At 67.4% G+C, this 20,861-nt stretch overlaps 11 protein-coding genes and 2 non-coding genes across 13 annotated transcripts; 7 read left to right on the top strand and 6 right to left on the bottom strand.

Annotated features, from left to right (window-relative positions):
• Positions 1–2,166: 2,166 nt before the first annotated feature.
• On the top strand, positions 2,167–3,090 carry V1510DRAFT_430462 (Manganese/iron superoxide dismutase). The gene is made up of 3 exons (XM_066935372.1): positions 2,167–2,346; positions 2,503–2,918; positions 2,951–3,090. Exons 1-3 carry the CDS (start codon positions 2,203–2,205, stop codon positions 3,057–3,059), a joined length of 669 nt encoding a protein of 222 aa, XP_066788801.1. The 5' UTR covers positions 2,167–2,202; the 3' UTR covers positions 3,060–3,090.
• Positions 3,091–3,131: 41 nt separating this feature from the next.
• Positions 3,132–4,143, top strand: V1510DRAFT_417557 (uncharacterized protein). Its single transcript, XM_066933971.1, has 3 exons — positions 3,132–3,333; positions 3,365–3,489; positions 3,521–4,143. Exons 1-3 carry the CDS (start codon positions 3,186–3,188, stop codon positions 4,094–4,096), a joined length of 849 nt encoding a protein of 282 aa, XP_066788800.1. The 5' UTR covers positions 3,132–3,185; the 3' UTR covers positions 4,097–4,143.
• A 553-nt stretch (positions 4,144–4,696) lies between these two features.
• V1510DRAFT_417553 (uncharacterized protein) lies at positions 4,697–6,378 on the top strand. Its single transcript, XM_066933970.1, has one exon. The coding sequence runs from the start codon at positions 5,100–5,102 to the stop codon at positions 6,192–6,194; it is 1,095 nt and encodes a 364-aa protein (XP_066788799.1). The 5' UTR covers positions 4,697–5,099; the 3' UTR covers positions 6,195–6,378.
• Positions 6,379–6,915: 537 nt separating this feature from the next.
• Positions 6,916–9,613, top strand: V1510DRAFT_131837 (Dynamin central region-domain-containing protein). Its single transcript, XM_066930321.1, has 3 exons — positions 6,916–7,329; positions 7,361–8,952; positions 9,064–9,613. Exons 1-3 carry the CDS (start codon positions 7,140–7,142, stop codon positions 9,541–9,543), a joined length of 2,262 nt encoding a protein of 753 aa, XP_066788798.1. The 5' UTR covers positions 6,916–7,139; the 3' UTR covers positions 9,544–9,613.
• Positions 9,614–9,648: 35 nt separating this feature from the next.
• Positions 9,649–10,998, bottom strand: V1510DRAFT_417547 (uncharacterized protein). The gene has a single exon (XM_066933969.1). The coding sequence runs from the start codon at positions 10,975–10,977 to the stop codon at positions 9,700–9,702; it is 1,278 nt and encodes a 425-aa protein (XP_066788797.1). The 5' UTR covers positions 10,978–10,998; the 3' UTR covers positions 9,649–9,699.
• A 604-nt stretch (positions 10,999–11,602) lies between these two features.
• On the top strand, positions 11,603–13,356 carry V1510DRAFT_417546 (Ribophorin I). The gene is made up of 4 exons (XM_066933968.1): positions 11,603–12,017; positions 12,049–12,876; positions 12,908–13,049; positions 13,081–13,356. Exons 1-4 carry the CDS (start codon positions 11,698–11,700, stop codon positions 13,201–13,203), a joined length of 1,413 nt encoding a protein of 470 aa, XP_066788796.1. The 5' UTR covers positions 11,603–11,697; the 3' UTR covers positions 13,204–13,356.
• Positions 13,209–13,785, bottom strand: V1510DRAFT_417543 (uncharacterized protein). The gene is made up of 2 exons (XM_066933967.1): positions 13,725–13,785; positions 13,209–13,624 (listed from the first exon to the last, which is right to left on the bottom strand). Exons 1-2 carry the CDS (start codon positions 13,746–13,748, stop codon positions 13,274–13,276), a joined length of 375 nt encoding a protein of 124 aa, XP_066788795.1. The 5' UTR covers positions 13,749–13,785; the 3' UTR covers positions 13,209–13,273.
• A 271-nt stretch (positions 13,786–14,056) lies between these two features.
• V1510DRAFT_t143 lies at positions 14,057–14,137 on the bottom strand. The gene has a single exon. It is a non-coding gene; the product is annotated as a tRNA-Lys (tRNA).
• Positions 14,138–14,470: 333 nt separating this feature from the next.
• On the bottom strand, positions 14,471–14,564 carry V1510DRAFT_t142. Its single transcript has one exon. It is a non-coding gene; the product is annotated as a tRNA-Leu (tRNA).
• On the top strand, positions 14,509–15,756 carry V1510DRAFT_417541 (uncharacterized protein). The gene has a single exon (XM_066933966.1). It carries the CDS (start codon positions 14,827–14,829, stop codon positions 15,562–15,564), a length of 738 nt encoding a protein of 245 aa, XP_066788794.1. The 5' UTR covers positions 14,509–14,826; the 3' UTR covers positions 15,565–15,756.
• On the bottom strand, positions 15,536–18,103 carry V1510DRAFT_417539 (uncharacterized protein). Its single transcript, XM_066933965.1, has 3 exons — positions 17,339–18,103; positions 16,016–17,307; positions 15,536–15,984 (listed from the first exon to the last, which is right to left on the bottom strand). Exons 1-3 carry the CDS (start codon positions 17,718–17,720, stop codon positions 15,574–15,576), a joined length of 2,085 nt encoding a protein of 694 aa, XP_066788793.1. The 5' UTR covers positions 17,721–18,103; the 3' UTR covers positions 15,536–15,573.
• Positions 18,104–18,519: 416 nt separating this feature from the next.
• On the bottom strand, positions 18,520–19,164 carry V1510DRAFT_417537 (uncharacterized protein). Its single transcript, XM_066933964.1, has 3 exons — positions 18,918–19,164; positions 18,772–18,885; positions 18,520–18,739 (listed from the first exon to the last, which is right to left on the bottom strand). The coding sequence occupies exons 1-3, from the start codon at positions 19,090–19,092 to the stop codon at positions 18,663–18,665; spliced, it is 366 nt and encodes a 121-aa protein (XP_066788792.1). The 5' UTR covers positions 19,093–19,164; the 3' UTR covers positions 18,520–18,662.
• V1510DRAFT_131733 (uncharacterized protein) lies at positions 18,999–20,770 on the top strand. The gene is made up of 5 exons (XM_066930320.1): positions 18,999–19,545; positions 19,577–19,730; positions 19,762–19,943; positions 19,976–20,037; positions 20,069–20,770. The coding sequence occupies exons 1-5, from the start codon at positions 19,369–19,371 to the stop codon at positions 20,655–20,657; spliced, it is 1,164 nt and encodes a 387-aa protein (XP_066788791.1). The 5' UTR covers positions 18,999–19,368; the 3' UTR covers positions 20,658–20,770.
• The last annotated feature ends 91 nt before the right edge of the window (positions 20,771–20,861 follow it).

The raw sequence follows: 20,861 nt of genomic DNA, 5'->3' as shown, positions 1-20,861 counted from the left end.
AATCAGACGCTGCTGGTCCGGAGGAATGCCCTCCTTGTCCTGGATCTTCGACTTGACGTTGTCGATAGTGTCCGACGACTCGACCTCAAGAGTGATAGTCTTGCCAGTAAGAGTCTTGACGAAAATCTGCATGCCACCACGCAGACGCAGGACAAGGTGCAGGGTCGACTCCTTCTGGATGTTGTAGTCCGACAGAGTACGGCCGTCCTCGAGCTGCTTACCAGCAAAGATAAGACGCTGCTGGTCCGGAGGGATACCCTCCTTGTCCTGGATCTTCGACTTGACGTTGTCGATAGTGTCAGACGACTCGACCTCAAGAGTGATAGTCTTGCCGGTCAGGGTCTTGACGAAGATCTGCATGCCGCCACGCAGGCGGAGCACAAGGTGCAGGGTCGACTCCTTCTGGATGTTGTAGTCCGACAGAGTGCGGCCATCCTCAAGCTGCTTGCCAGCGAAGATGAGACGCTGCTGGTCCGGAGGAATACCCTCCTTGTCCTGAATCTTCGACTTGACGTTGTCGATGGTGTCCGACGACTCCACCTCGAGGGTGATAGTCTTGCCGGTGAGTGTCTTCACAAAAATCTGCATGTTGTGGGAATAGAAGATAGTCCTATGATGGGCGTCCAGAAGAGGGGGTGTGTGATTTATATACACTCTGAGAGCATTACTCACCTTATCGAAGAACCTTCCATCGGCCATCTGCCGACCAGCTCCGCCTCGTATCTGGGAGCTTGTCCCAACACGCGGCGTGACGAATAAGGCATGAGCGGCACGCGCCACCGCACTTGACGCTAGCGTACCGCTGCTGCCCGCGATTTGCGCTGCCCATCCAGGACTAGCGCGGGACTTGCCTCATCGGGCGCGCCACTCCAGCCACAGCAGCGACAACAAAGTGCGATGTGTGGCGGTACGCCACGTCATTGTGCACCGCCACCCCGCCCGTGGCTGCGGCCAATTCGCGCATCTGCAGCCCGCCAGCAAATCCGCCCGGTTCCCAAGCCCGCCGCGCCGCCTGCGGCTCCTTGTCTTGTCGCCACAAAGAGTGGCGACTCGCCTCTGCGGTTCGCGGCGCCGGCTATCTGACAGTTCGGCGACTCACGGCCGGCGGGTGCCCTGGCCGCCGTCGCGCGCCCAGCATCCGCCCGCGTAGCCGCCAAGGTCGGCCCGACGAGACGGCTCATGTGATTGCGCCACGCTTCGCGTGATTTCCATTCGCGTGACGTAGCTTCGCAGCGGCGGTGCCCGTGGCGCGTGCGGGTATACCCGTGCGGCACCGCGGCACGGGCGCGCCTGCACAGACCCGCGCCGCAGACTAGTGGCCGTGGCTAGCGCCCAGTAGCCGCCGCTCGCCCGGGCGTACGCGCGGGCGCCTGTGGCGGTGCGGCACGCGGACCGGTCGTACCCGGATACGATCATACCCGTACGTCGATCGTACCCACGCTCCCGCGGGCCACGACGCGCCGCACCTAGCGCACCCGCTGGCGCCGAGCGATGACCGCGGCGTCCTGACGTGCGAGTCGTGCGGCGAATCACGGCCGCTGGCACCAATACAGCCGCACCAATTGGCTATGGTATACGGTTCCGCCGCCGGCTCCGCGTTGACGCAGCCGGCGGGGTCGCCAAAGAGGCTACCGACGCACCCCCCCCTAGACGTTGCTGTCGGCAGTCTGCTACAGGCCCGGCAACCTGCTGCCGGCCCGACAGCCTGCCGCTGCTGACAAACAGCGCGTCGACGCCCGCGGCCACCGCCGGGGCGGTTTTTACGTCTGGCCGTGTCGCTGGCGGTCCTAGGCGCGTCAGGAACGCGGCGCGGGCTCGCGCCGGCGTTTGCGCCGACACCAGCGCTGCACGTTGGCGCTGTCTACGCGCTGGCTAGCCGGCTGCCAGGTACGAGTGTCCGGGCCATGCGGCCACACCGGCCGGTAGGCGACTACGGTGTGCGACTCCGGTGCGCGGACTCGCACCAGCCCTTTGCCCATCCATGCGTCGCCTGCCCGTAGAATACAGTCCGTCGCCGGCATCCGGCCATCTTCCGGGTGCTCGGAGCACGCAATGGCCGCCGGTGTGAGTGTAGGGGCTGCAGTAGCCGGCACGGGCGGGATCGGCGCGGTGTGGCGCCAACTGGGAGGCCTATGAATGGACCGGCGCACCCGGCAAACCTGAACTCCTTCCCATCACTGCCATCGCAAGAAACCGTCATCAATGTCTTTCGTGCGCGCTTCGTTCTCTGCCCGCCGGGCTGCCTCCAAGGCCGTGCCTGCTATGGCGCGTGGCAAGGCCACGCTGCCCGACCTGAAGTACGACTTTGGTGCGCTGGAGCCGTCCATCTCTGGAGAGATCATGGAGGTGAGTAGAGGACGGATGGATGGCCGGCTGGGCGGCCGGGCTGGGCGACTGGGCTGGGCGACCGGGCCCGACCGCATCGGTCGCGGCAGGGCCGTGACAGGCCGGTCGCCGGCCGAGATCTTCTGCCGACGATTGTGTGGGCGAGCTGACCGGTAGCTCCACTACACCAAGCACCACCAGACGTACGTCAACGGCTACAACGCAGCCATTGAGCAGTTTGCCGAGGCGTCGGCCAAGGCGGACATCAAGAGCCAGATCAACCTCCAGCCGCTGATCAACTTCCACGGCGGTGGCCACATCAACCACTCGCTTTTCTGGGAGAACCTGGCGCCGGCGTCGCTCGGCGGCGGCGAGCTGCCGTCGGCGTCGTCGCCGCTGGGCAAGGCCGTGTCGGCCAAGTTCGGCGACTTCGACAAGCTGATCACGACCGTGAACGGCCAGCTGGCTGCGATCCAGGGCTCCGGCTGGACGTGGCTGGTCAAGAACTCGACCACGGGCGAGCTCGAGGTGATCAACAAGGCCAACCAGGACCCCGTGACGGGCCCGTACGTGCCGCTTGTGGGCATTGACGCGTAAGTGGCGGCCGTGGACGAGCTGACGACAGGTGGGAGCACGCGTACTACCTGCAGTACCGCAACGTCAAGGTGGACTACTTCAAGGCCATCTGGAACGTGATCAACTGGAAGACCGCTGAGAAGCGCTTCGAGGCGTAAATAGCAAATAGTCAACGTTGTTTTCTGTGTAGCAGAGCGTAGCGGCCGTGCGGCGCAGGCCGGCCCGGCTGGCGCCGCACGCGTGGCGGTGCCATATCACCGCTCCCACCTCACCCCACCACCGTCATGTTCGCTGCCACGCCGTCCGGGTTCCAGAACGCGCCCGTGTCGCAGCTGGCCATCGCCTTCTCGGCCGGCGCGTCTACGGTGGTCGCCATCTTCGGCATCAAGCACTACTTTGTGCTGCAGCTGGTCCCCCATGTCTGGGGCTGGGGTAGGTTCGAGCGTGGGCGGGCTGACGGCAGGTCAATGGTGGCGCCTGCTGCTGTGGCAGACGGTCTTTCTGAACGAGTCCGAGGTGCTCTTTGGGGCGCTGGTGTTCTACAACCTGCGCGTGATCGAGCGGCTGGTGGGCAGTCGCAAGTTTGCGGTAAGTGGCCGGACGGCGGCGCTGACGGCAGTCGCTGCTCATTCTGGCATGCGTGTACACGGGCGTGGCCGTGCCGCTGCTGTGCGCGGTCCTACGCGTGGTCACGCCGCTGCGGGCCAACTACGTGCCGCCCGGGCCGACGGCGGTGCTGTTTGCGCTGCTGGCGGCCTACCACGACTACGTGCCGTCCGTGTACAAGTTCCACCTGCGGTCGGTGTTTGCGCCGCCGGTGACGGACGACGACGACGCCGGGTCGGCCAACTCGACGGCGGGGGGGTCGACCGTGGTCATTGCCGACAAGATCTTTGTGTACGTGCTGGCGGCGCACCTGGCGCTGTCGCAGTTTCCAGCGAACCTGATGCCGGCGCTGGTGGGCTGGTCCCTGGGACTGCTGTGGACGCACGGCATGCTGCCGGGCCGCGCGTGGCGCGTGCCGGCGCTGTGGGAGGCGGCGGGCGTGCGCCTGCTGGGTCCGCGGCCGCTGTCGCCGACGACGCCGGCGGCCCGGGCGACGCCGGTGGCGGACCAGGACGAGCCGCCGGCGGCGCCGCCGGCGCGCCGCGCGCTGAGCGCCCAGTTCCTGGACACGTTCCGGGCGAACTTCTAGTCAATTGCGCGCTGCCGGCCGCGGGCCGGCGGCGGAGATGCACAAGACGAGCGGCGGTGCGCACTGCACCGCCACGGCGGCCGCCACGGCGGCCGCCACGGCGGCCGCCACCGCGACCGCCACCGCGTAGCCGCACGGACGCGGGCGTAGCAGCCGCAGCGGCGCAGGGGGGCGGCTGACGCCGCGGTGGCTCCGGCGCGACGGGTACCTCCGGGAGCCGGCCCGCGCCGGCGGGTACTATCGCGCGACGGGTACCACCGCGCACGGGCGCCGTGCGGCGCCTGCCGGGCGCAATTGGCTGCGGACCGTGGTCCCAGCCGACGGATCGGCTGGGTACCGAGCCCATATAGCCGCCGCGGACGCGAGCAGCCCAGGATCAGCATATAGCCGCCGGTGGGCGCGCCCACGAAATGGGGCTGTCGCGACGGTGCCGCGCCCGCCCGCGTGCGCCCGCGTGCGTCCGCGTGCGCGCGCCGCGTGCGTCCACCGAGACCTACGCGTCCGTAGACGACCTGACAGCCGAGTCAGTCTCGCAGCGTGTGGGCTCAGGCCGCGGGGCGGCCGCCGCCCCCGCTGCGTCGGGGCCGCGCCAGCCGCGCCCGTGGCTGGGGTCGCCCCCAGGCCGGCCGTCCAGCCGCCCGCACGCGCGCCCACGCGTCCGCGCGTCCATCGCCGTCGTCGCGGGCCTCCATGCGCGTCCGCATCGACCCGCGCTAGAGCGGTGCGGCCGTTGGAGTGGCGGCGTGGGCGGTTTATTTACATTGCTAGTCCCGCGCAAGCCAGGAGCACGCAGACCGCGACAGCGGACGCAACCAGCAGCAGCACGCCGGTCCAGTACCGGACAGCCAAGACGAGCCGGCGAGCGAGCACAGCGGCCGTGCGGCCGGGGGAGCGGGCGGCGGAGCGCGAAAGCCGCGCGGAGCGGGCCGGGCCCGGGGCGCGTCTGCGGAGCCGGCTGCGCGGACGCAACCGGGCGAGCGCGAGCACGCCGAGCCTGGTGCGGATGGCGTCGACGAGCCCGGCGCGGCCGGCGACGGCGGCGGGCGCGCGCGAGCAGGCGGAGGTGCGTCTGCAGGTGCTGCGGAGCGAGATCGCGCAGCGCAGCGTGGACCTGCGCAGCCTGGAGGCCATCGCGCGCGAGCTGCCGCGGCACGACGTGTCGTCGGAGACGTCGCCGGCGCTGTCGTCGGTGTCGTTTGCATCGAGCCGGTCGTCGTCGTGTCACAACCCGGCCGGCGAGATTTCGTCCACGCCCGACTACCACCTCACCGCGTTTGGACTCTCTGGGAGCTACCGAGTGCCCGGGATGGACTGGCGGTCGCAGGACAATGGGCCGCCGGCGTCGGCGTCGTCGTCCAAGGTCATCGAGAGCCTGCAGAACTCGCTGGACGCCCTGAAGCGGGACCTGACGTTCCAGACGGAGCGCGCGGACGAGGAGCGGCGGAGCCGCGAGGCGCTGCAACACAAGTTCGAGTCGCTCAGCGAGCAGTACGACGTGGCCCGGCACCAGAACGACATGTTTGACTCGATCCTGTCGCGCAAGGAGCGCAAGATCCGGGACCTGGAGGAGCGGCTGCGGGCCGAGACCGAGCGGCGGCAGGCCGCGGACGCGAGCACGGTCGAGCTGACGCGCGCGCGCGCGACGGCCGAGGCCCAGGCCAAGGAGGCGCAGGACAGGGCCGCGGCCGAGATCGCGACCGAGACCGAGCGGCGGCAGCGCGCCGAGGCCGCCTACGAGACCGTGCAGAAGGCCAGCGCGGACGCGCTGGCGCACCTGCGCGCGGACGTGGCCGGCCTGCGCGGCGACCTGGACCGCGCGCGCGAGGCCCGGGCGGCCGACGCCGAGCGGGCGGCCGAGCTGGAGCGGACGCTGGACGCGGCGGCGGCCGAGCGCGCCAAGCTGGCCGCGCTGCAGGACGACATTGCGCGCACGCGCGCGGCCAAGGTCGAGCTGGTCGCGGCCGACATCAGCCGGCTGCGGAAGGACGTGGACGCGCGCGCGGCGGCCGACGAGGACCTGGTCCAGCGGACGAACGAGGCGCTGCAGCATCTACAGTGGATCCGCAACAACGCGGCCGAGACCGCGCAGCCCGCGTAGGGCCGGCGGCCGGCTTGCCTGGACAATGGCGTTTGTCGTAATGCATGTACAATGAGAGAACGAGCGCGGGACGGGCGGCGAGCCGGGGCGCGCGGCGGCCGCGTGGCCGCGTGGCCGCGTGAGCCGCGCGAGCCGCGCGAGCCGCATGAGCCGCGCGGACCGCGAGCCGCACGCCGCGCGGCGCGGTGGGCCCCCGAGCCGCACGCGCGCAGCGTGTCGTGGCGGCCCCATTGCCACCTGTCCGTATGGCTGCGCCGTGACTGGCCAGGCGCTGTGACCAGCGCGTGACCCGCAGCTGTGACCGGCTGTGACCCGCCCACCTCCACTGCGCCCACTCCGCAGTGGTCGTGTGCGCAGCGGCTGGCCCGGCCGCTGGCCCAGCCGCTGCCAGCGGCCGGCCGGCCGCCGCGACCGCTGGCGGCCGCTGCCGCTGCCCAGCGGCCGGCCCTTGCCATCCCACCGTGCCGCCGCGATCGTGTGCCGCCGCGCCGGCCCCGCGCGCCCCAGCCGCACCCCGCCGCCAGCCGCACCCGCCGGGCGGGCGGAGCCCCGGACGGCAGCCGGGTGGCTGAGCGTGGCGCGCAGTGGACGCGCGTGGCCGCGGCCGCGGCTGATCGCCGGATGCGTGGGGCGTAGCTGTGGCGGTGCGGTGGCGGTGCGCCGCTCCAGCGCCCGCGGCCGCCGTCCGCGCCGCGCCCGCAGGCTCCCGCGGCAGCCGGCGGCAGCCAGTCCCGTCCGGCGGCGCCGCCGCAGGGCTGCAGGCGCGCGCGCGCGGCTCCGTCGGCTTCTTGCCGGCTTCACGCGTTGTTTGTTTGGGCGCAGGCTAGCGGACGACCACTAGAAAACTCGGCAGGACCGGCGACGAAAAAATTTCGAGCAGCCATCGGCCATCCAGCGCACAGCAGACCACAGCGCCATACCCAGGACGAGAAGCACCAGGCTCGGATGAGCAGCAGACACAGCACACCGGACAACAAGCAGGACAAGATGGCGTCGCTGGAGGACCTTATCCCGACGGTCAACAAGCTGCAGGACCTGGTGTTCAACACCATCGGCACAGACACAATCGATCTGCCGCAGGTGGTGGTGGTGGGCAGCCAGTCGGCCGGCAAGAGCTCGGTGCTGGAGAACATCGGTAAGTGGCGGCGCGGGCGCGCTGACGGCAGTCGGCAAGGACTTTCTGCCGCGGGGCACCGGGATTGTGACGCGGCGGCCGTTGATCCTGCAGCTGATCAACGTCGCGCTGGGCGAGGGCGGATTCAAGGACGAGGGCGGCTACGTCGGCGCGCGCGAGACCGAGGAGTGGGCCGAGTTCCTGCACGTGCCCGGGCGGCGGTACATCGAGTTCACGGAGGTGCGGCGCGAGATCGAGAACGAGACGGCGCGGGTGGCGGGCACGAACAAGGGCATCAACCGGACGCCGATCAACCTCAAGATCTACTCGCCGCACGTGCTGAACCTGACGCTGGTGGACCTGCCCGGGCTGACCAAGATCCCGATCGGGGACCAGCCGACGGACATCGAGAAGCAGACGCGGTCGCTGATTCTCGAGTACATCACCAAGCCGAACAGCATCATCCTGGCGGTGTCGCCGGCGAACGTCGACCTGGTGAACTCGGAGTCGCTGAAGCTGGCGCGGCAGGTGGACCCGCAGGGCAAGCGCACGATCGGGGTGCTGACCAAGCTGGACCTGATGGACCACGGCACGAACGCGATCGACATCCTGTCGGGGCGCGTGTACCCGCTCAAGCTGGGCTTCATCGGCGTGGTGAACCGGTCGCAGCAGGACATCCAGGTCAACAAGTCGCTGAACGACGCGCTGCGGGCCGAGCAGGACTTTTTCCGGCAGCACCCGGCGTACCGCAACATCTCGTACCGGTGCGGCACGCAGTACCTGGCCAAGTCGCTCAACAACACGCTGATGGCGCACATCCGCGAGAAGCTGCCGGACATCAAGGCGCGGCTGAACACGCTGATGGGCCAGACGCAGCAGGAGCTGGCGTCGTACGGCCAGCCCCAGGTCGGCTCGTCGGGCAACCGCGGGCTGCTGGTGCTGCAGCTGATGAACAAGTTCGCGTCGTCGTTCATCTCGTCGATCGACGGCACGGCCTCGGACATCTCGGTCAAGGAGCTGTGCGGCGGCGCGCGCATCTACTACATCTACAACGACGTCTTTGGCCGGCAGCTGGGCGAGATCGACCCGGTCGCCAACCTCTCGATCCTCGACATCCGCACCGCGATCCGCAACTCGACCGGGCCGCGGCCGTCGCTGTTTGTGCCGGAGCTGGCGTTCGACCTGCTGGTCAAGCCGCAGATCCGGCTGCTGGAGCCGCCGAGCCAGCGCTGCGTCGAGCTCGTGTACGAGGAGCTCATGAAGATCTGCCACTCGTGCGGCGACCACGAGCTCGCGCGGTACCCGCGGCTGCAGTCCAAGCTGATCGAGGTCGTGTCGGACCTGCTGCGCGAGCGGCTGGGCCCGACGTCCAAGTACGTCGAGAGCCTGATCGCGATCCAGCGCGCGTACATCAACACCAAGCACCCCAACTTCCTCGGCGCCGCCGCGGCCATGTCGTCGATCCTGTCGTCGCGCCAGGAGAAGGAGAAGCGCGCGCGCGACGCGCAGCGCAAGCTCGAGAAGCTCGAGGCCAAGAAGGCCGTCATGACGCCGCCGACGGCCAACGGCGCCGACCACGACGACAAGCACCACCACCACCACCGCCACGCGCGCTCGGGCTCGATGAGCTCGTCGACCTCTGAGGTAATGACCCACTCCTTGGGCAGCGGCTCGCACCTGCCCAAGGACTCCTTCATGAACCTCTTCTGGGGGAAGGAGAACCACGCTCAGGGATCGTTTAACGCTGGACTGCAGCCCTCGGACGCCCACGCCCACGGCTCGGTCGCCGCCGCCGCCGCCGCGCACCCGCTCGCGGCCGCCACGGCCCCGGTCGACGGCCGGATCCCGCCGCACGGCATCCGCACGGCCGACACGTCGGCCGACATGAGCCACCTCAGCCGCGACTACGACGCCATGGAGCTCACGCCGTCGGAGGAGATGTCGCTGACCGAGCGCGAGCAGCTCGAGACCGAGCTCATCCGCCGGCTGATCACGTCCTACTTCGGCATCGTCCGCGAGACCATCCAGGACCAGGTGCCCAAGGCCGTCATGCACCTGCTCGTCAACTACTGCAAGGAGTCCATCCAGAACACGCTCGTGTCCGAGCTCTACAAGGAGACCCTCTTCGACGACCTGCTGCACGAGGACGTCGGGCTCGCCCAGGAGCGCGCCAAGTGCGAGAAGATGCTGTCGACCTACACCGAGGCCGCCCGGATCATCAACGAGGTCGTCTAGACGCTCCGGCCCTCTCCCCTCAGCACCGCCGCCGGCCGCAGGCACGCGGGCCGCGCGCGGCCGCCCCCCGGTTTGTTCTTTTTGGAGTTATCGCCGTGAGGATGCTCTGTTATGAAAGCTGTAAATATTTCATATCTAGCTATGTCAACAAGCGGCCTACATCCCACAGAGCACCCGCAGCTTGGAGTAGAAGCTGTCGATGTCGAGGTACGTGCCCTTGAGCCACCGGCCGGCGGCGCGGCTGTCGGCGGGCGCGGGCGAGGGCGCCGGGCGCAGCCGGAACTCGCGCCGGCTGTGCAGCACCCGCCGGTTGAAGAAGACGGCGCACTGGCCGGGCGCGAACCGCGTCTCGTACTGCTGGGCGGGCGAGGCGATGACGGCCTCGAACGCGGCGAACGCCGCCCGGAACGCCGCAAACTCCGTCCCGAGGTGGTCGAACGGCGCCTGGAACGGCGGCGAGTAGTTGACGCTGCGGAGACGCGGCACCGGCCGCCCGGTCTCGGCCGGGCCGTTGGCCGGGTCGACCTCGAACAGCGGCCGCGTGAACGCGTAGTGCTGGCCGTCGTTTTTGTAGTGGAAAGTGATTGGAAACGACGCGAGCAGATCGAAGGCGGCCCGGTCGCGCTCTGCCAGCACGTACGCCGCCCGGAACGCGTCCGCGTAGACCGACTCGCCGCCGTCGGCGTTGTTGGCGATGCAGTGCAGCAGCTGCACGCCCGGCGGCGACTCGTAGTAGAGCAGGTCCATGTGCAGCCCGAGGTTCTCGGACGTGTAGGCGATATTTTTGGCGCCCGGCTGCGAGATCACGTTCCACGACGGGCCATAGAACGTGTTTTTGATGTAGCCGATGCGGCGGCCGATGGCCTCGACCGCGATCTGGCCGTCGGCCAGGCGCTCCTGGGCCGGCACGTTGCTGACGAACGCCAGGCCGGTCGAATAGAGGCCGAGCAGAAACTGCCGGAGGACGCCGTCGTCGGCCATGTACGCGTCGAAATCGACGTCGACCAGATGCTGGCCGAGCGTGGCCTGCTCCCAGTACACCTCGGGCACCGGAAAGCCCCAGCGGTGGTCGAATCGGGCCCGCGGCGAGCTGTACGTGCGCAGAAAGTCCGCCGGATAGACGCCGGTGTGGCGGTGCGCGCCGTCGACGCCGCTGGCAAAGTCCACGAGCACGGTGCCGTCGGGGGCTGCGCGCACGGCCTCGGCGCGGACGTCGGGGGGCGTCTGCGCCGTTGTGCGGCGCTTCTGTTTGCTGCTGGGGTCGACGCACTTGTCGCAGGCGCAGGCGTCGCGGAGGAATATCGGGTCGAACGCGGTCGGCGCGCCGTCCACGGGGACCAGCACCGGCCGGGCCGCTGCGGATCCGTAGAATCGGGCGATCTGGGTCCACCGCGAAGTGCGCGCGACGCGCCACGTCGTCCGTGCTGCGCTCATCGTGCGTGCCGTGGTCGTCGGGTGGTCGTGGCTGAGTCCGGGGAAGCGGAGCGCACGTGATGCGGAGTCGCGCCGCATGCCGTGCGGCTCGCCTGTCCGGCCTGACTCCGCCCGCGGACTGCCCGCCGGGATCTACAAGCACACAAGGCGCGCAGCCGCTGCGGCTGGCCGAAGGCTCGTGGACGACGAGCCGCCGGCGGCGACTCCGCCGAGGGTGGCCCTGCGGGCGGCTATGTCGCAGTGCAGTGGCTGCATGCGGCTATAAGCCGCATGTCGTGCGGCTCGTAGTGGCCTTGCCGCAAGCAGCCGCCCACGGAGCCGGCGGAGGCTCGTGGCAGGGCGGGCCTCCGGCGGCGACTGCGTCAAGGGTGCCCTGCGGGCCCGCGGCTATGTCGCAAGCGCGGAGGCTGCATGCGGCTATAAGCCGCACGGCGTGCGGCTCTGTGCGAATCGCGCGGCAGCCGTCGGCAAGCGCCGTGCAGCGACAGCCTCCAGCCGCGGCCCCAGGCCGGCCTGCAGCCGGCGGCATGAGCCGCACGGCGTGCGGCGCGCACGTGCGGGCGCAGGACGCGTCACGGCGGAATGGCCACATTGTCACCCCCGCTATTTGCGTCGTGTCCCTTCCGACTCACCTCGCAACCATCGAGCAGACGGTGATTCCTCAAACGGAGGCATCTGCAGAAGCACAACCAGAAGCCTTTTCAGATCGCGCAATTGACGATGAGAGCAGGCGCAGGACTTGTGCTGGCGGCAGCCGGGTGGTTGAGCGCGCTGGGGGCGAGCGCAGAATTCGTGCCGCCGCCCACGTTCGAGATCACGAACCTGCTGCGGACGCTGGACCTGAGCAAGGCGTACGTGCGGCAGTCGACGTCGATGAACGTCATGAACGTGGGATCGTTTCCGACGGATGAGTTCTACATTGCGTTCCCCGGCGACGTGGTGAACTCGACGGTGGACCACGTCGCGATCCTGGAGGCCAAGACCAAGACGTCGGACGGGGCGCTGCTGGCGCACAGCAAGGCCGAGTTCGACAGCGAGCGGTAGGTGGGCGCGCGAGCGTGCTGACGGCAGAAACGTGCAATACTACAAGATCACGCTCGACGCGCCGGTGAAGCCGCGCAAGTCGGTGAGCCTGCAGTTTGCGTCGGCCGTGACCGACACGCTGCAGGCGCAGCCGCGGACGATCAAGCAGGCGGACCCGCAGTACCTGCAGTACGAGGGCAGCACGGTGGAGCTGTCGCCGTACTTTGTGGCCAAGCAGCGCACGATCGTCAAGTACGGCAACCGGTACCTGGCGAGCTACACGCGGCCGTCCGAGGCGGACCCGGTGACCGAGTCGGGCACGCTCACGTACGGCCCGTACGAGAACACGCCGGCGTTCAAGGTCGAGCCGCTGGCCGTGCGGTACGACTACACGATGCCGGTGATCAAGGGCGACCGGCTCGAGCGCGACGTGTGGGTGTCGCACTACGGCGGCAACGTCGCCGTCGAGGAGCGCTACTGGATCCACAACGCGGGCGCGCGCATGACCGAGGCCTTCTCGCGGCTCAAGTGGCAGGCCACGGGCTTCTCCAAGGCGCCGACGGCGGCGCTGCGCGGCTTTGGCATGGTGCTCAAGCCGGGCGTCCGGGACGTGTACTTCACGGACGAGGTCGGCAACGTGTCGACGAGCCGGTTCCGGCCGGGCCTGCGCGAGTCGTCGCTCGAGCTCATGCCGCGGTACCCGATCTTTGGCGGCTGGAACTACTCCTTCACCGTCGGCTGGAACATCGACGCCGGCCGGCTGCTCAAGACGGCCGGCGACGACGAGTACGTGCTGCGCGTGCCCTTCATCGAGGGCCCCGAGAACGTGGTCTACGACGAGGTCGTGTTTTCCGCCGTCCTGCCCGAGGGCGCCGAGTAAGTAGCGGCTGCGCCGCGCTGACCGCAGGGTGATTGAGCTGGCCGCGCCCGTCAACTTTGACTCGACCGAGACCACCGTGCTCAAGTCGCACCTCGACACCAAGGGCCGCACGGTCGTGCGGCTGACGGCCCACAACGTCATCGACGAGGACCGCCGCCGCGACGTCTACGTAAGTCCCCCGCCGTGCGCGCTGACCCCAGATCCTCTACAAGGTCCCGGCCTCGGCCCAGCTCCAGAAGCCGGCCATCGTCGCCGCCGCGCTCGGCCTGGTCTTTGCGGCCGTCATGTTCGTGCAGCGCGTCGACACCTCCATCTCAAAATAGACTGCTGCCGTTGTATACAGTTCCATTCACATCCTGTGTGCGTAGCTTTCCTAATGTACATGCGTGGACGCTAGATCGCCCGCCGCGGCGTCGATCCCGGCGCGGGGTTGTGCTCGGTCCGGCCGGTCGCGCTGGGGATCGCCCCGCCGGCGGCGAAGACCGCCATTTTATCGGGCTGGTGGTACAGCACGACCAGGTACCGGCTCTGGAAGTTGAAGCCGGACAGCTTCTCGCACGCCATCTTGGCGTCCTGGATCTCGTCGTAGACGACGAACGCGGTGCCGCGCGTGGACGCCGTGTTGCCCAGCCGTATTTGCCGGATCGATCCGAACTTGCCAAAGAGCTCGTACAGCTCGTCGGACGTGACGCTGTACGACAGATTCTTGACGAAGAGGATCCGGTTGAACTCCGCCGCAATTTTCTGGAGGTCAGCAGAGGCCACGGGGACGGCTGCGCTGGGCCCGGACGACAGCCGCCGACGGCCGCCGACGATTGCCGGCTCTGGCGCGACTGCTACTCACCCGATTGGTCGCCATGGTCGCCATTTTGCCGGCTGGTGGTTGTCGACGGCGGTGCAGGATTTGCCGGATCTCGTGATAGCCGGGTAAAGACGGGCGGGTAACTGTCACGTGAGCGGCGCGTCCGCGTGCGCCGCACGCCATGCGGCTTACCGCGTTCCCGGAGGCGCTCGAGAGTAGCTGCCTCCAGATAGAACGGCATCCCCGGCCGGATGGTCAGAATCCCGCCGGTTGCCTCACAGACAGCGCCTGGAGGGAGTCGCCCAGAGTGGCCGTCTGGGGCTCGTGGCAGTGAAGTACGTATCAAAAACGCACGACGCGTGCGTCAAAAAAGAAGCCTCACGGGGGGCTCGAACCCCCAACCTTGAGATATCTTGGATAAGAGTCTCACGCTCTACCGATTGAGCTAGCAAGGCTTAACACGAATGTCCCCTGCTTAATACGGTTGACCAGGCGCGGTGCCGGCCGGTGAGATGCCCAAACGCTTCCGGTGGATCGCTTGTGTTTGCAGTGCTGGCAGCACAACTAGCATGCCCGGCCGCTCGACAAACAGTGCATTCGTGTTCGCTGCGCAGTACGTCCTGCAGCGTCCTTGGCTGCGGACTCTGCCTTCTCGTCGCGGCCGGCTGAACACCAAATCACCGCCGATGCCCACGAACAACGCCGGCCACCAGCCACCTTCACCCTCTACGTACGCTAGCAACTCCGACTCGACGCAAAAACACAAGCAACCATCAAAAGATGAATTTTGACGGGTGCGAGGTTCGAACTCGCGCGAACTAACGTTCAGCAGATTGCCTGAAAAGCTTAAGACTGCCGCCTTAACCACTCGGCCAACCCGCCATTTCATAGTTGCCCTAACAAATTTTAGGGTTATACTCTCACAGGCCCACGGGCCCCAAATTCTCCGTCTTCTCGGCGCTCGTCCGCATCCGCCGTCACAGATCGAGCCTGATCCGTCGGCCAGGACCGAGCCAGACCGTCCACCGAGCGTTTTCCCGCGGCCAGGTGCTGACGGCCCTCTGGTGGCGTCGTCCATGCCCACCGTCCGAGCGCAGGTACCGGCCCCGACCAGACCCCCGGCGCAGATCAACACCGCGCCGGCATGGCCGAAGCCCTGCGACAGAAGCACACCAAAGCGCTGACACGGCTGCTGCACGTGTCGGTGCTCCGCAAGGACACGGCCCGCGCGCTGCAGTGCTGCTCGCTGCTCGTGCGCACCAAGGGCCACAAGCTGCGCGAGATCTGGAGTCTCTGCCTCGAGGCTCTCGGCTCGGCCAACGCCCGCGCCCAGCAGGAGTTTCTGGAATGGCTGATTGTGGAGTATCCTGTCAAGCCCAACCGCCGGCTAAATCTGCGCGCGGACACGTTTTATCCGGCTTTGTTGCTGGCGAAACTTCACAGCGACGTTCCCGACGCCATCGACCGCCTTGAAGAGATTCTGCTGGAGCACCCCTACAGCGAGGACGGCCGGCTGCACGCGTTCCTGGCTATGGCACTGCTTTACCGGGACCGGCCAACCGCGCACTCGGTCGAGTCGTGTCCACCGGACGTGCGCAAGGCGTTTGCCCAGGCCGCCAAGCTCGGCTACACAGACGTCCCGGAACAGCTCATGTTTCCACCGCGGCCGGCCGGCTCGGACGACGGCACGGAACCGAGCTCGGCCGACGGCGGCTCGGCCGACGAAGGCTCCGTCGGCGACGAGACGCCGGCCGCGAGCCCGGGCAGTCCCGCCAGTGTCTACGATCCGGCCGAGCCCGAGCCCGAGCCCGAGCCCGAGCCCGCCGAAGACGACCTCCTACACGAGGACAACATCCGGTCGCTGCAAACCATGTTTTGGTAGATATGTACACTACGGCGCCGGCTTGACCGGGCCCCAGATCTCGGCAATCTTGCCCGACAGCGCGTTGCCTATGTTCTTGCGCGAGATGGCGCTGTCGATACGCGAAGCCACCAGCTGCCGGGCGGCCTTCTCGCCCTTCTCGTAGTACTCGTTGCACAGCGCCTGCCACAGCAGGTGCGGCGTCGCAAACTGCCGCTGGATCTCGATCGCTTTTTCCCACGACACGCCGCGGACGGTCAACAGCATCCGCAGAAAGATGTCGCGCATTGTCAGGTTGCTGCTCTTGGCCGTCACGTTCTGGAACGCGGTGTACGAGACGTGGTACGTCGCGCCCGGGTCCACCTTCTGCAGATGGGTCTTGAGCAGCAGATACGTGCGGCTGTCGACGGCCGAGTCCGGAATGACCAGCAGTTCCTTGTCCTGGCGTCAGCGCGCCCGGTCGGCTGCTTACCTCGTATATCCGCTTGATCAGCCGGTTCATGCGTGCCAGGTACCGGATAGTGTCGTCCACGCCTGACGTGCGCTGCAAGTAGAACCCGTTGATGATCTGCGTCGACGACAGCGCGGTCTGGACCGACTCGAGAAACGTGCCGACGTCGACGCCGCCGCGCTCCTCGACAATGTAAAACACATTGGCCAGACCCGACCGCGAGAGCCGGAACTTCTGCTCGTGGAAGCGGCCGTCGGTGATGGACGAGATCAGGTCGTCCAGCCGCTTACGCTCGGCTATGTAGTCCAGCACGACCTCCTCGCTCGACTGGTTGTGGCGGGCTATCCAGAGCACGTCGCCGAGGCCGAGCGGCCGGACGTCGACCTCGACATCCTCGTCCGCGAGCTTGTTGCCGAAGTAGTCGCGGTCCTTCTGCGACTGGATCTCGCGGTTGTCGATCACGAGCCGGATCGTGAACGTGCCCGGCGCCCAGACGGCCGTGTTGAACTTGGGCAGTGTGATCTCGGCGGGTTTGGCCGCACGGTCGTCGCTCTCGGCGTTTTCTTGGCCGTCGGCGGCCGTGCGCGTGGCAGTCCGGGGCTCGGTCGTGTTCGTGGCCGACGAGATGTCGCGTAGCGCTGCCGGCGGCTCCGCGTCGCCCGCAGTCTCCGTCGACGGGCCGGCCGTGCCGGCCTGCTCGGCCTCTATTTTGAGGATGTTGCGCGCGATATCGATGCCCGCCTCGGTGATAAAGTACTTGCTGTTCGGCGACGCGCGCGCGCGTTTGCCCGACTTTGTCAGTGTCGCGTTGCTGTCGTACACGAGCTCGTTCTTGAGCAGCACGCTCACGCTCGACCACGCCGTGTAGCTGCTCCGGGACGTGCCGCCGACGGTCTGGTCCTTGTTTTTGCCGGCGGCGACCTCGAATGACGCGTCTGAGAGCGGCCGCGCCTGCGCAATGATCTCGGCCTTGGTCATGCCGTCGTCGACCTGGCCGCGCTCTTCCAGACCGACGTGGTTGTGGTAGAGCGCCAGCAAGATCGCGTACGCGCCGGTTCGGTACCCGGGCACGTACTGTTTCTTGCGGCTCGCCCGCGGCTTGGCCACCGGCGTGCCCTCGGACTTGCGCTTCTTGCGCGCTTTGGCTTCGGACACAAACGGCGCCACGCTGGCCGTCTTGATGATGTCAGACATGGACGCCGGCAGCGGCGAAGATGACAGACGGCCTGGCTCAGGAACCTGCTCGGGTTCCTCGACCGCGCGGGCCTTTTTCTTGGACGCCGCCGTGGCCTTTGGAGATTTTCGCTTTTTTTCTTTCGTCAGCGCATTTTTGGCCAGGCCTACCTCGGGCCGGGGTTGCCGGCATCAGCATGTTGTTCGCCGTGCAATATTCCTTGAGCTTGGTCTCGAGCCGGCCGCAGATCCCAGGGCCAAAGCCCTTGAGCTGGACAAGTTCCTGCGGGTGCGAAAACGCGATCGGACACGCCTTGAGCACATCGTGCGCGCGCTTGTAGGTGTTGTGTGTCTTGGACCCGAGCGCGGCCGACCGCTGGTGGAACTCCAGAAGCCACTCGAGGAAGAGCTCCTTGTAGTTGCTCATCGCGGCGCGCTCTTTGGTCGGGGTGGTGTTGCCGTGCTCGGTGTCCCCGACGGACGCGTTGGGACAACAAACTACGCCGCACTCGGTGCGGCGCGTTTCTCCCAGCTGGGTCGCGTCGCCGGCCATGCTGCGCAGCTCGTCAAGATCACGAGGCGGAGGTCACAGCGAGTCCGGATGGGACCAAACGGGTCCCGGCGGACTGAGGTCCGGTCACAGTAACAGGACCCGAGTGCTCGTATTGAGTCACAAGCTCGGTCGCGCCTGTGTGCACCTCGGCACTGTAGGCACGGCAATCAGATGCTCGCTGTAGCTCGTCCGCCGACAGGCCACTGAACAAATCAGCACGTTCAGATCACACCCAGGTGTCCTCGTACGCTGGCCGCAGTCGCCAGCAGTCAATTCGTAGCGACCTACCGACAGATCGGTGACAGACGCCTGGCAGACATTGACTGACAGAAAGCAGCAGGCAGTAGTAGCAGCAGCAGTCGGCAGGCGTAGACATGGTGCTGTGTGCGTGTGTCATTGTGTAACGTTGCTGTGCTTAATTACATATCTCGACGGCCATGCCACGGCTATCGGCGGATTTACTACCAACCCCCATGTTGGGGTCGTGACACACAGTGTCGCACAACGTACCGTCGGGTCGGAACATGCATCGTCGTGCAGTGTACTACTTCGCAAGCAGTATTCGCGGCGCCGCGGTGATGCGCCGGCCGACGCTTGGGCAGTCTATCAAGCGGACAGCATGACGCTCCCCAACGACGGGGTCTACCGCCTCGCCCACCATTGCGCACCGTTCTTGGCGGCGTTCGGCCTGCTCCCAGCCGCTCTCTACGGAGTCGTCGCCGGAGACTACACGGCTGAGCATTCCGCCGGCATGTCGAGAGCAGCTGCCCTGCGGGCAGACTTTCCCCTCCCCGTGGTACAATCGCCAAAACCCAGTAGATTGCTCTTAATGTACAGTCGTGGCATCCAGCCACCTGGCATGGCCTCCAGGGCCAGCATACTCCGTCCGGCAGGCGGACCAGTCTAGCATACGTCTTGCAAGTGCGCGCCTTCCATTCGCATTCACGAGAAGCGTGTGTGTTTGTTGAGGGCGTGCTTCACCACGCGGTCGGCGGCCTCCTTGTTGACCGTGGTCGTTCCTGTTGTCAGTGAGTTCTTCTTAGTCACGTACGGCCCGCAGCAACCTCCTCGGCGTTCTTGATCTTGGCCATGTAGTCCTGCACGCGGCGGATGTCGGTCATGACCGGGTGATTGGTCGTGTCAGCACCCGACACCTTGAGGGCGGCTGGTGTTAGCAGAGTCAGAGCGGTAGCTTACAGAACAGCATGCTCGTGAGCGAGTACAGCAGGACGGTGCAGGTTTTGGCGCGCTCGATGGCGTCCTGCGAGCTGGTGTGTTCGTTGATCCCGCCGTCCAAGATGGCTGCCAGCTTCGTCTCGAGCTGGCTGATCTGGCTGGCCAGCTCGGTGACGTCAGGCGCAGTCTGGTCCATGCTTGGTCTCGACGCGGTCGCTTGGAATGCTGCTATCGGGCGCGGGGCGTTGCGTGGAGGTGCAAAATTTTTGGAGTTCTTGGGCATACCTCGGCGTTTCCCTCCAGGCCAGATCACCTCCATCGCGAGCTCGACGGCAACAGCAGCATCCACGCACTCACCAGCAATCCGCAGCCCAGCACCCACATCAACCAGCCCGGGCGGACAAAGCGGGACGTGCGAGCCTGCCGATCAGCATTGAGCAGTGCGCAAGCCGCGCAGACGCAATCAGGCAGAATGAACGTTGACCCCGAATCAGGACCGATCGAGGTGGCCGCGGCGCCTGCGCCGATCGAGGCCGGCATGGCGCCGGCGCTCGAGGTCGCGGTGGACGACGGCGAGCTGGCGGAGGCCATGGTCGAGGAGCAGCAGGCCGGCGACGAGCAGATGGACGTCGATGGCTCGACCGCGCCGGTAAGTGGCCGCACGGGTGCGCTGACCGCAGGTGGCCCAGAATGAGGACGACGACACAGCGCCGCGGCCCGAGGCCCTGACGCTGCTGGGAGTGAACGAGCTCTCGACGAAGGACATTTCGAGCTACGCGACGCACTTCTTTGCGGACGAGCCGCCGCGGTTGGAATGGGTGGACGACAGCTCAAGTACGTATGCCGCCGACGGGGCTGACCGCAGTTGTGCTGGTGTACGGCAACGGCGAGACCGCACAGCGCGCGCTGTCGGCGCTGACGGCCGAGGCCGAGTTCTATGACGGCGAGCCCGAGGCGCTGGCTGTGCGGACGGCCAAGCCGCACCACGTCAAGCCCGAGGCCAACCTGCTGCAGATCCGCGCAGCGCGCAACAACGACCGCAAGGTGGTACGTATGTGCGCGAGACGGGCTGACGCCAGCGCGGCGCACGCGATCGCAGCCGCTACTACCTGCTGTACGGCGACCCCCGGGACTCTGAACCGTAAGTGCACGCACGGCCCGGCTGACCGCAGGCGCTCTCGCCGCCGGGTAGACTACGCAGACGACTCGGATGATGAGTACCACCGGCGCCGCGACGACGACCGCCGGGCGGCGCTCGAGGACAACGCGCTGTATGGCCGGATTGGCCGGCGCGGCCGTGACTCGTACGAGCCGTCGCGCCGCAGCTCGCGCGGCACGGACAGATACGTGCCGGATGTGGACTCATCCCGCCGGCTGTTTTCGTACGGCAGCGAGAACGTGGACGACGGGCTGGTGCGCGAATACGTCAGCAACCACACGCGGCGCCGGTCTGTGTCGCCGCTGCGTCGGGACCGCTACGACGACCGGGATCGCAGCCGCAGCCGGGACCGGCGTGACCGAGACCGGGACCGGGACCACCGGGACCGTGACCGGGACCGGGACCAGAATCGCGACCGCGACCGCAGCCGCGACCGCTGGCCGCGTGACACGCGTGGGACATCGCGCGAGCGCTCGTTTGGTGACCGGCTCGACCGCCGCGACCGTAGCCGTGACCGCGACCGCAGCGACCTGAGCTCGCGGCTGAACCCCAAGGAGGACGACAAGCAGGGCCGCCGCCGCGCGCACCACCTGTTTGACTAGTGCTCCGGCGACGGCATGCTGGCCACGTTGTGCGCTCCTGTTCGCGCTATTGCCTTGTATATATAGCCGAATGTGTATTGTAAGCAGGTCCCGGCCGCAGGGCGCTTGCGAGCCGCAGGGCGTGCGGCGCAGGCCTCCCGCGCCGCATGTCGTGGGGCTCGTCTGAGCCGCACAATGTGCGGCTCACGCCGCACCGCGTGCGGC

The sequence above is a fragment of the Dipodascopsis tothii genome (assembly GCF_038497935.1).
Source record: "Dipodascopsis tothii strain CBS 759.85 unplaced genomic scaffold V1510scaffold_16, whole genome shotgun sequence".
Lineage (NCBI taxonomy): Eukaryota > Fungi > Ascomycota > Lipomycetes > Lipomycetales > Lipomycetaceae > Neoaidaea > Neoaidaea tothii.
This window is presented reverse-complemented; position numbering and strand designations above follow the sequence as displayed.

Bases quoted from the DNA above. Each gene is read 5' to 3' on its own strand.
- V1510DRAFT_430462 (XM_066935372.1), top strand. From the start codon at position 2,203: ATGTCTTTCGTGCGCGCTTCGTTCTCTGCCCGCCGGGCTGCCTCCAAG. The intron at 2,347-2,502 runs GTGAGTAGAGGA...GCTGACCGGTAG, and splicing joins TCTCTGGAGAGATCATGGAG to CTCCACTACACCAAGCACCA. The intron at 2,919-2,950 runs GTAAGTGGCGGC...AGCTGACGACAG, and splicing joins CCGCTTGTGGGCATTGACGC to GTGGGAGCACGCGTACTACC.
- V1510DRAFT_417557 (XM_066933971.1), top strand. From the start codon at position 3,186: ATGTTCGCTGCCACGCCGTCCGGGTTCCAGAACGCGCCCGTGTCGCAG. The intron at 3,334-3,364 runs GTAGGTTCGAGC...GGCTGACGGCAG, and splicing joins CCCCCATGTCTGGGGCTGGG to GTCAATGGTGGCGCCTGCTG. The intron at 3,490-3,520 runs GTAAGTGGCCGG...CGCTGACGGCAG, and splicing joins TGGGCAGTCGCAAGTTTGCG to TCGCTGCTCATTCTGGCATG.
- V1510DRAFT_417553 (XM_066933970.1), top strand. From the start codon at position 5,100: ATGGCGTCGACGAGCCCGGCGCGGCCGGCGACGGCGGCGGGCGCGCGC.
- V1510DRAFT_131837 (XM_066930321.1), top strand. From the start codon at position 7,140: ATGAGCAGCAGACACAGCACACCGGACAACAAGCAGGACAAGATGGCG. The intron at 7,330-7,360 runs GTAAGTGGCGGC...CGCTGACGGCAG, and splicing joins CTCGGTGCTGGAGAACATCG to TCGGCAAGGACTTTCTGCCG. The intron at 8,953-9,063 runs GTAATGACCCAC...GCTGGACTGCAG, and splicing joins TGAGCTCGTCGACCTCTGAG to CCCTCGGACGCCCACGCCCA.
- V1510DRAFT_417547 (XM_066933969.1), bottom strand. From the start codon at position 10,977: ATGAGCGCAGCACGGACGACGTGGCGCGTCGCGCGCACTTCGCGGTGG.
- V1510DRAFT_417546 (XM_066933968.1), top strand. From the start codon at position 11,698: ATGAGAGCAGGCGCAGGACTTGTGCTGGCGGCAGCCGGGTGGTTGAGC. The intron at 12,877-12,907 runs GTAAGTAGCGGC...CGCTGACCGCAG, and splicing joins GTCCTGCCCGAGGGCGCCGA to GGTGATTGAGCTGGCCGCGC. The intron at 13,050-13,080 runs GTAAGTCCCCCG...CGCTGACCCCAG, and splicing joins ACCGCCGCCGCGACGTCTAC to ATCCTCTACAAGGTCCCGGC.
- V1510DRAFT_417543 (XM_066933967.1), bottom strand. From the start codon at position 13,748: ATGGCGACCATGGCGACCAATCGG. The intron at 13,625-13,724 runs GTGAGTAGCAGT...GCTGACCTCCAG, and splicing joins CGACCATGGCGACCAATCGG to AAAATTGCGGCGGAGTTCAA.
- V1510DRAFT_417541 (XM_066933966.1), top strand. From the start codon at position 14,827: ATGGCCGAAGCCCTGCGACAGAAGCACACCAAAGCGCTGACACGGCTG.
- V1510DRAFT_417539 (XM_066933965.1), bottom strand. From the start codon at position 17,720: ATGGCCGGCGACGCGACCCAGCTGGGAGAAACGCGCCGCACCGAGTGC. The intron at 17,308-17,338 runs GTAGGCCTGGCC...CGCTGACGAAAG, and splicing joins GCCGGCAACCCCGGCCCGAG to AAAAAAAGCGAAAATCTCCA. The intron at 15,985-16,015 runs GTAAGCAGCCGA...CGCTGACGCCAG, and splicing joins TGATCAAGCGGATATACGAG to GACAAGGAACTGCTGGTCAT.
- V1510DRAFT_417537 (XM_066933964.1), bottom strand. From the start codon at position 19,092: ATGGACCAGACTGCGCCTGACGTCACCGAGCTGGCCAGCCAGATCAGC. The intron at 18,886-18,917 runs GTAAGCTACCGC...TGCTAACACCAG, and splicing joins GCTCACGAGCATGCTGTTCT to CCGCCCTCAAGGTGTCGGGT. The intron at 18,740-18,771 runs GTACGTGACTAA...CACTGACAACAG, and splicing joins CGAGGAGGTTGCTGCGGGCC to GAACGACCACGGTCAACAAG.
- V1510DRAFT_131733 (XM_066930320.1), top strand. From the start codon at position 19,369: ATGAACGTTGACCCCGAATCAGGACCGATCGAGGTGGCCGCGGCGCCT. The intron at 19,546-19,576 runs GTAAGTGGCCGC...CGCTGACCGCAG, and splicing joins TCGATGGCTCGACCGCGCCG to GTGGCCCAGAATGAGGACGA. The intron at 19,731-19,761 runs GTACGTATGCCG...GGCTGACCGCAG, and splicing joins ATGGGTGGACGACAGCTCAA to TTGTGCTGGTGTACGGCAAC.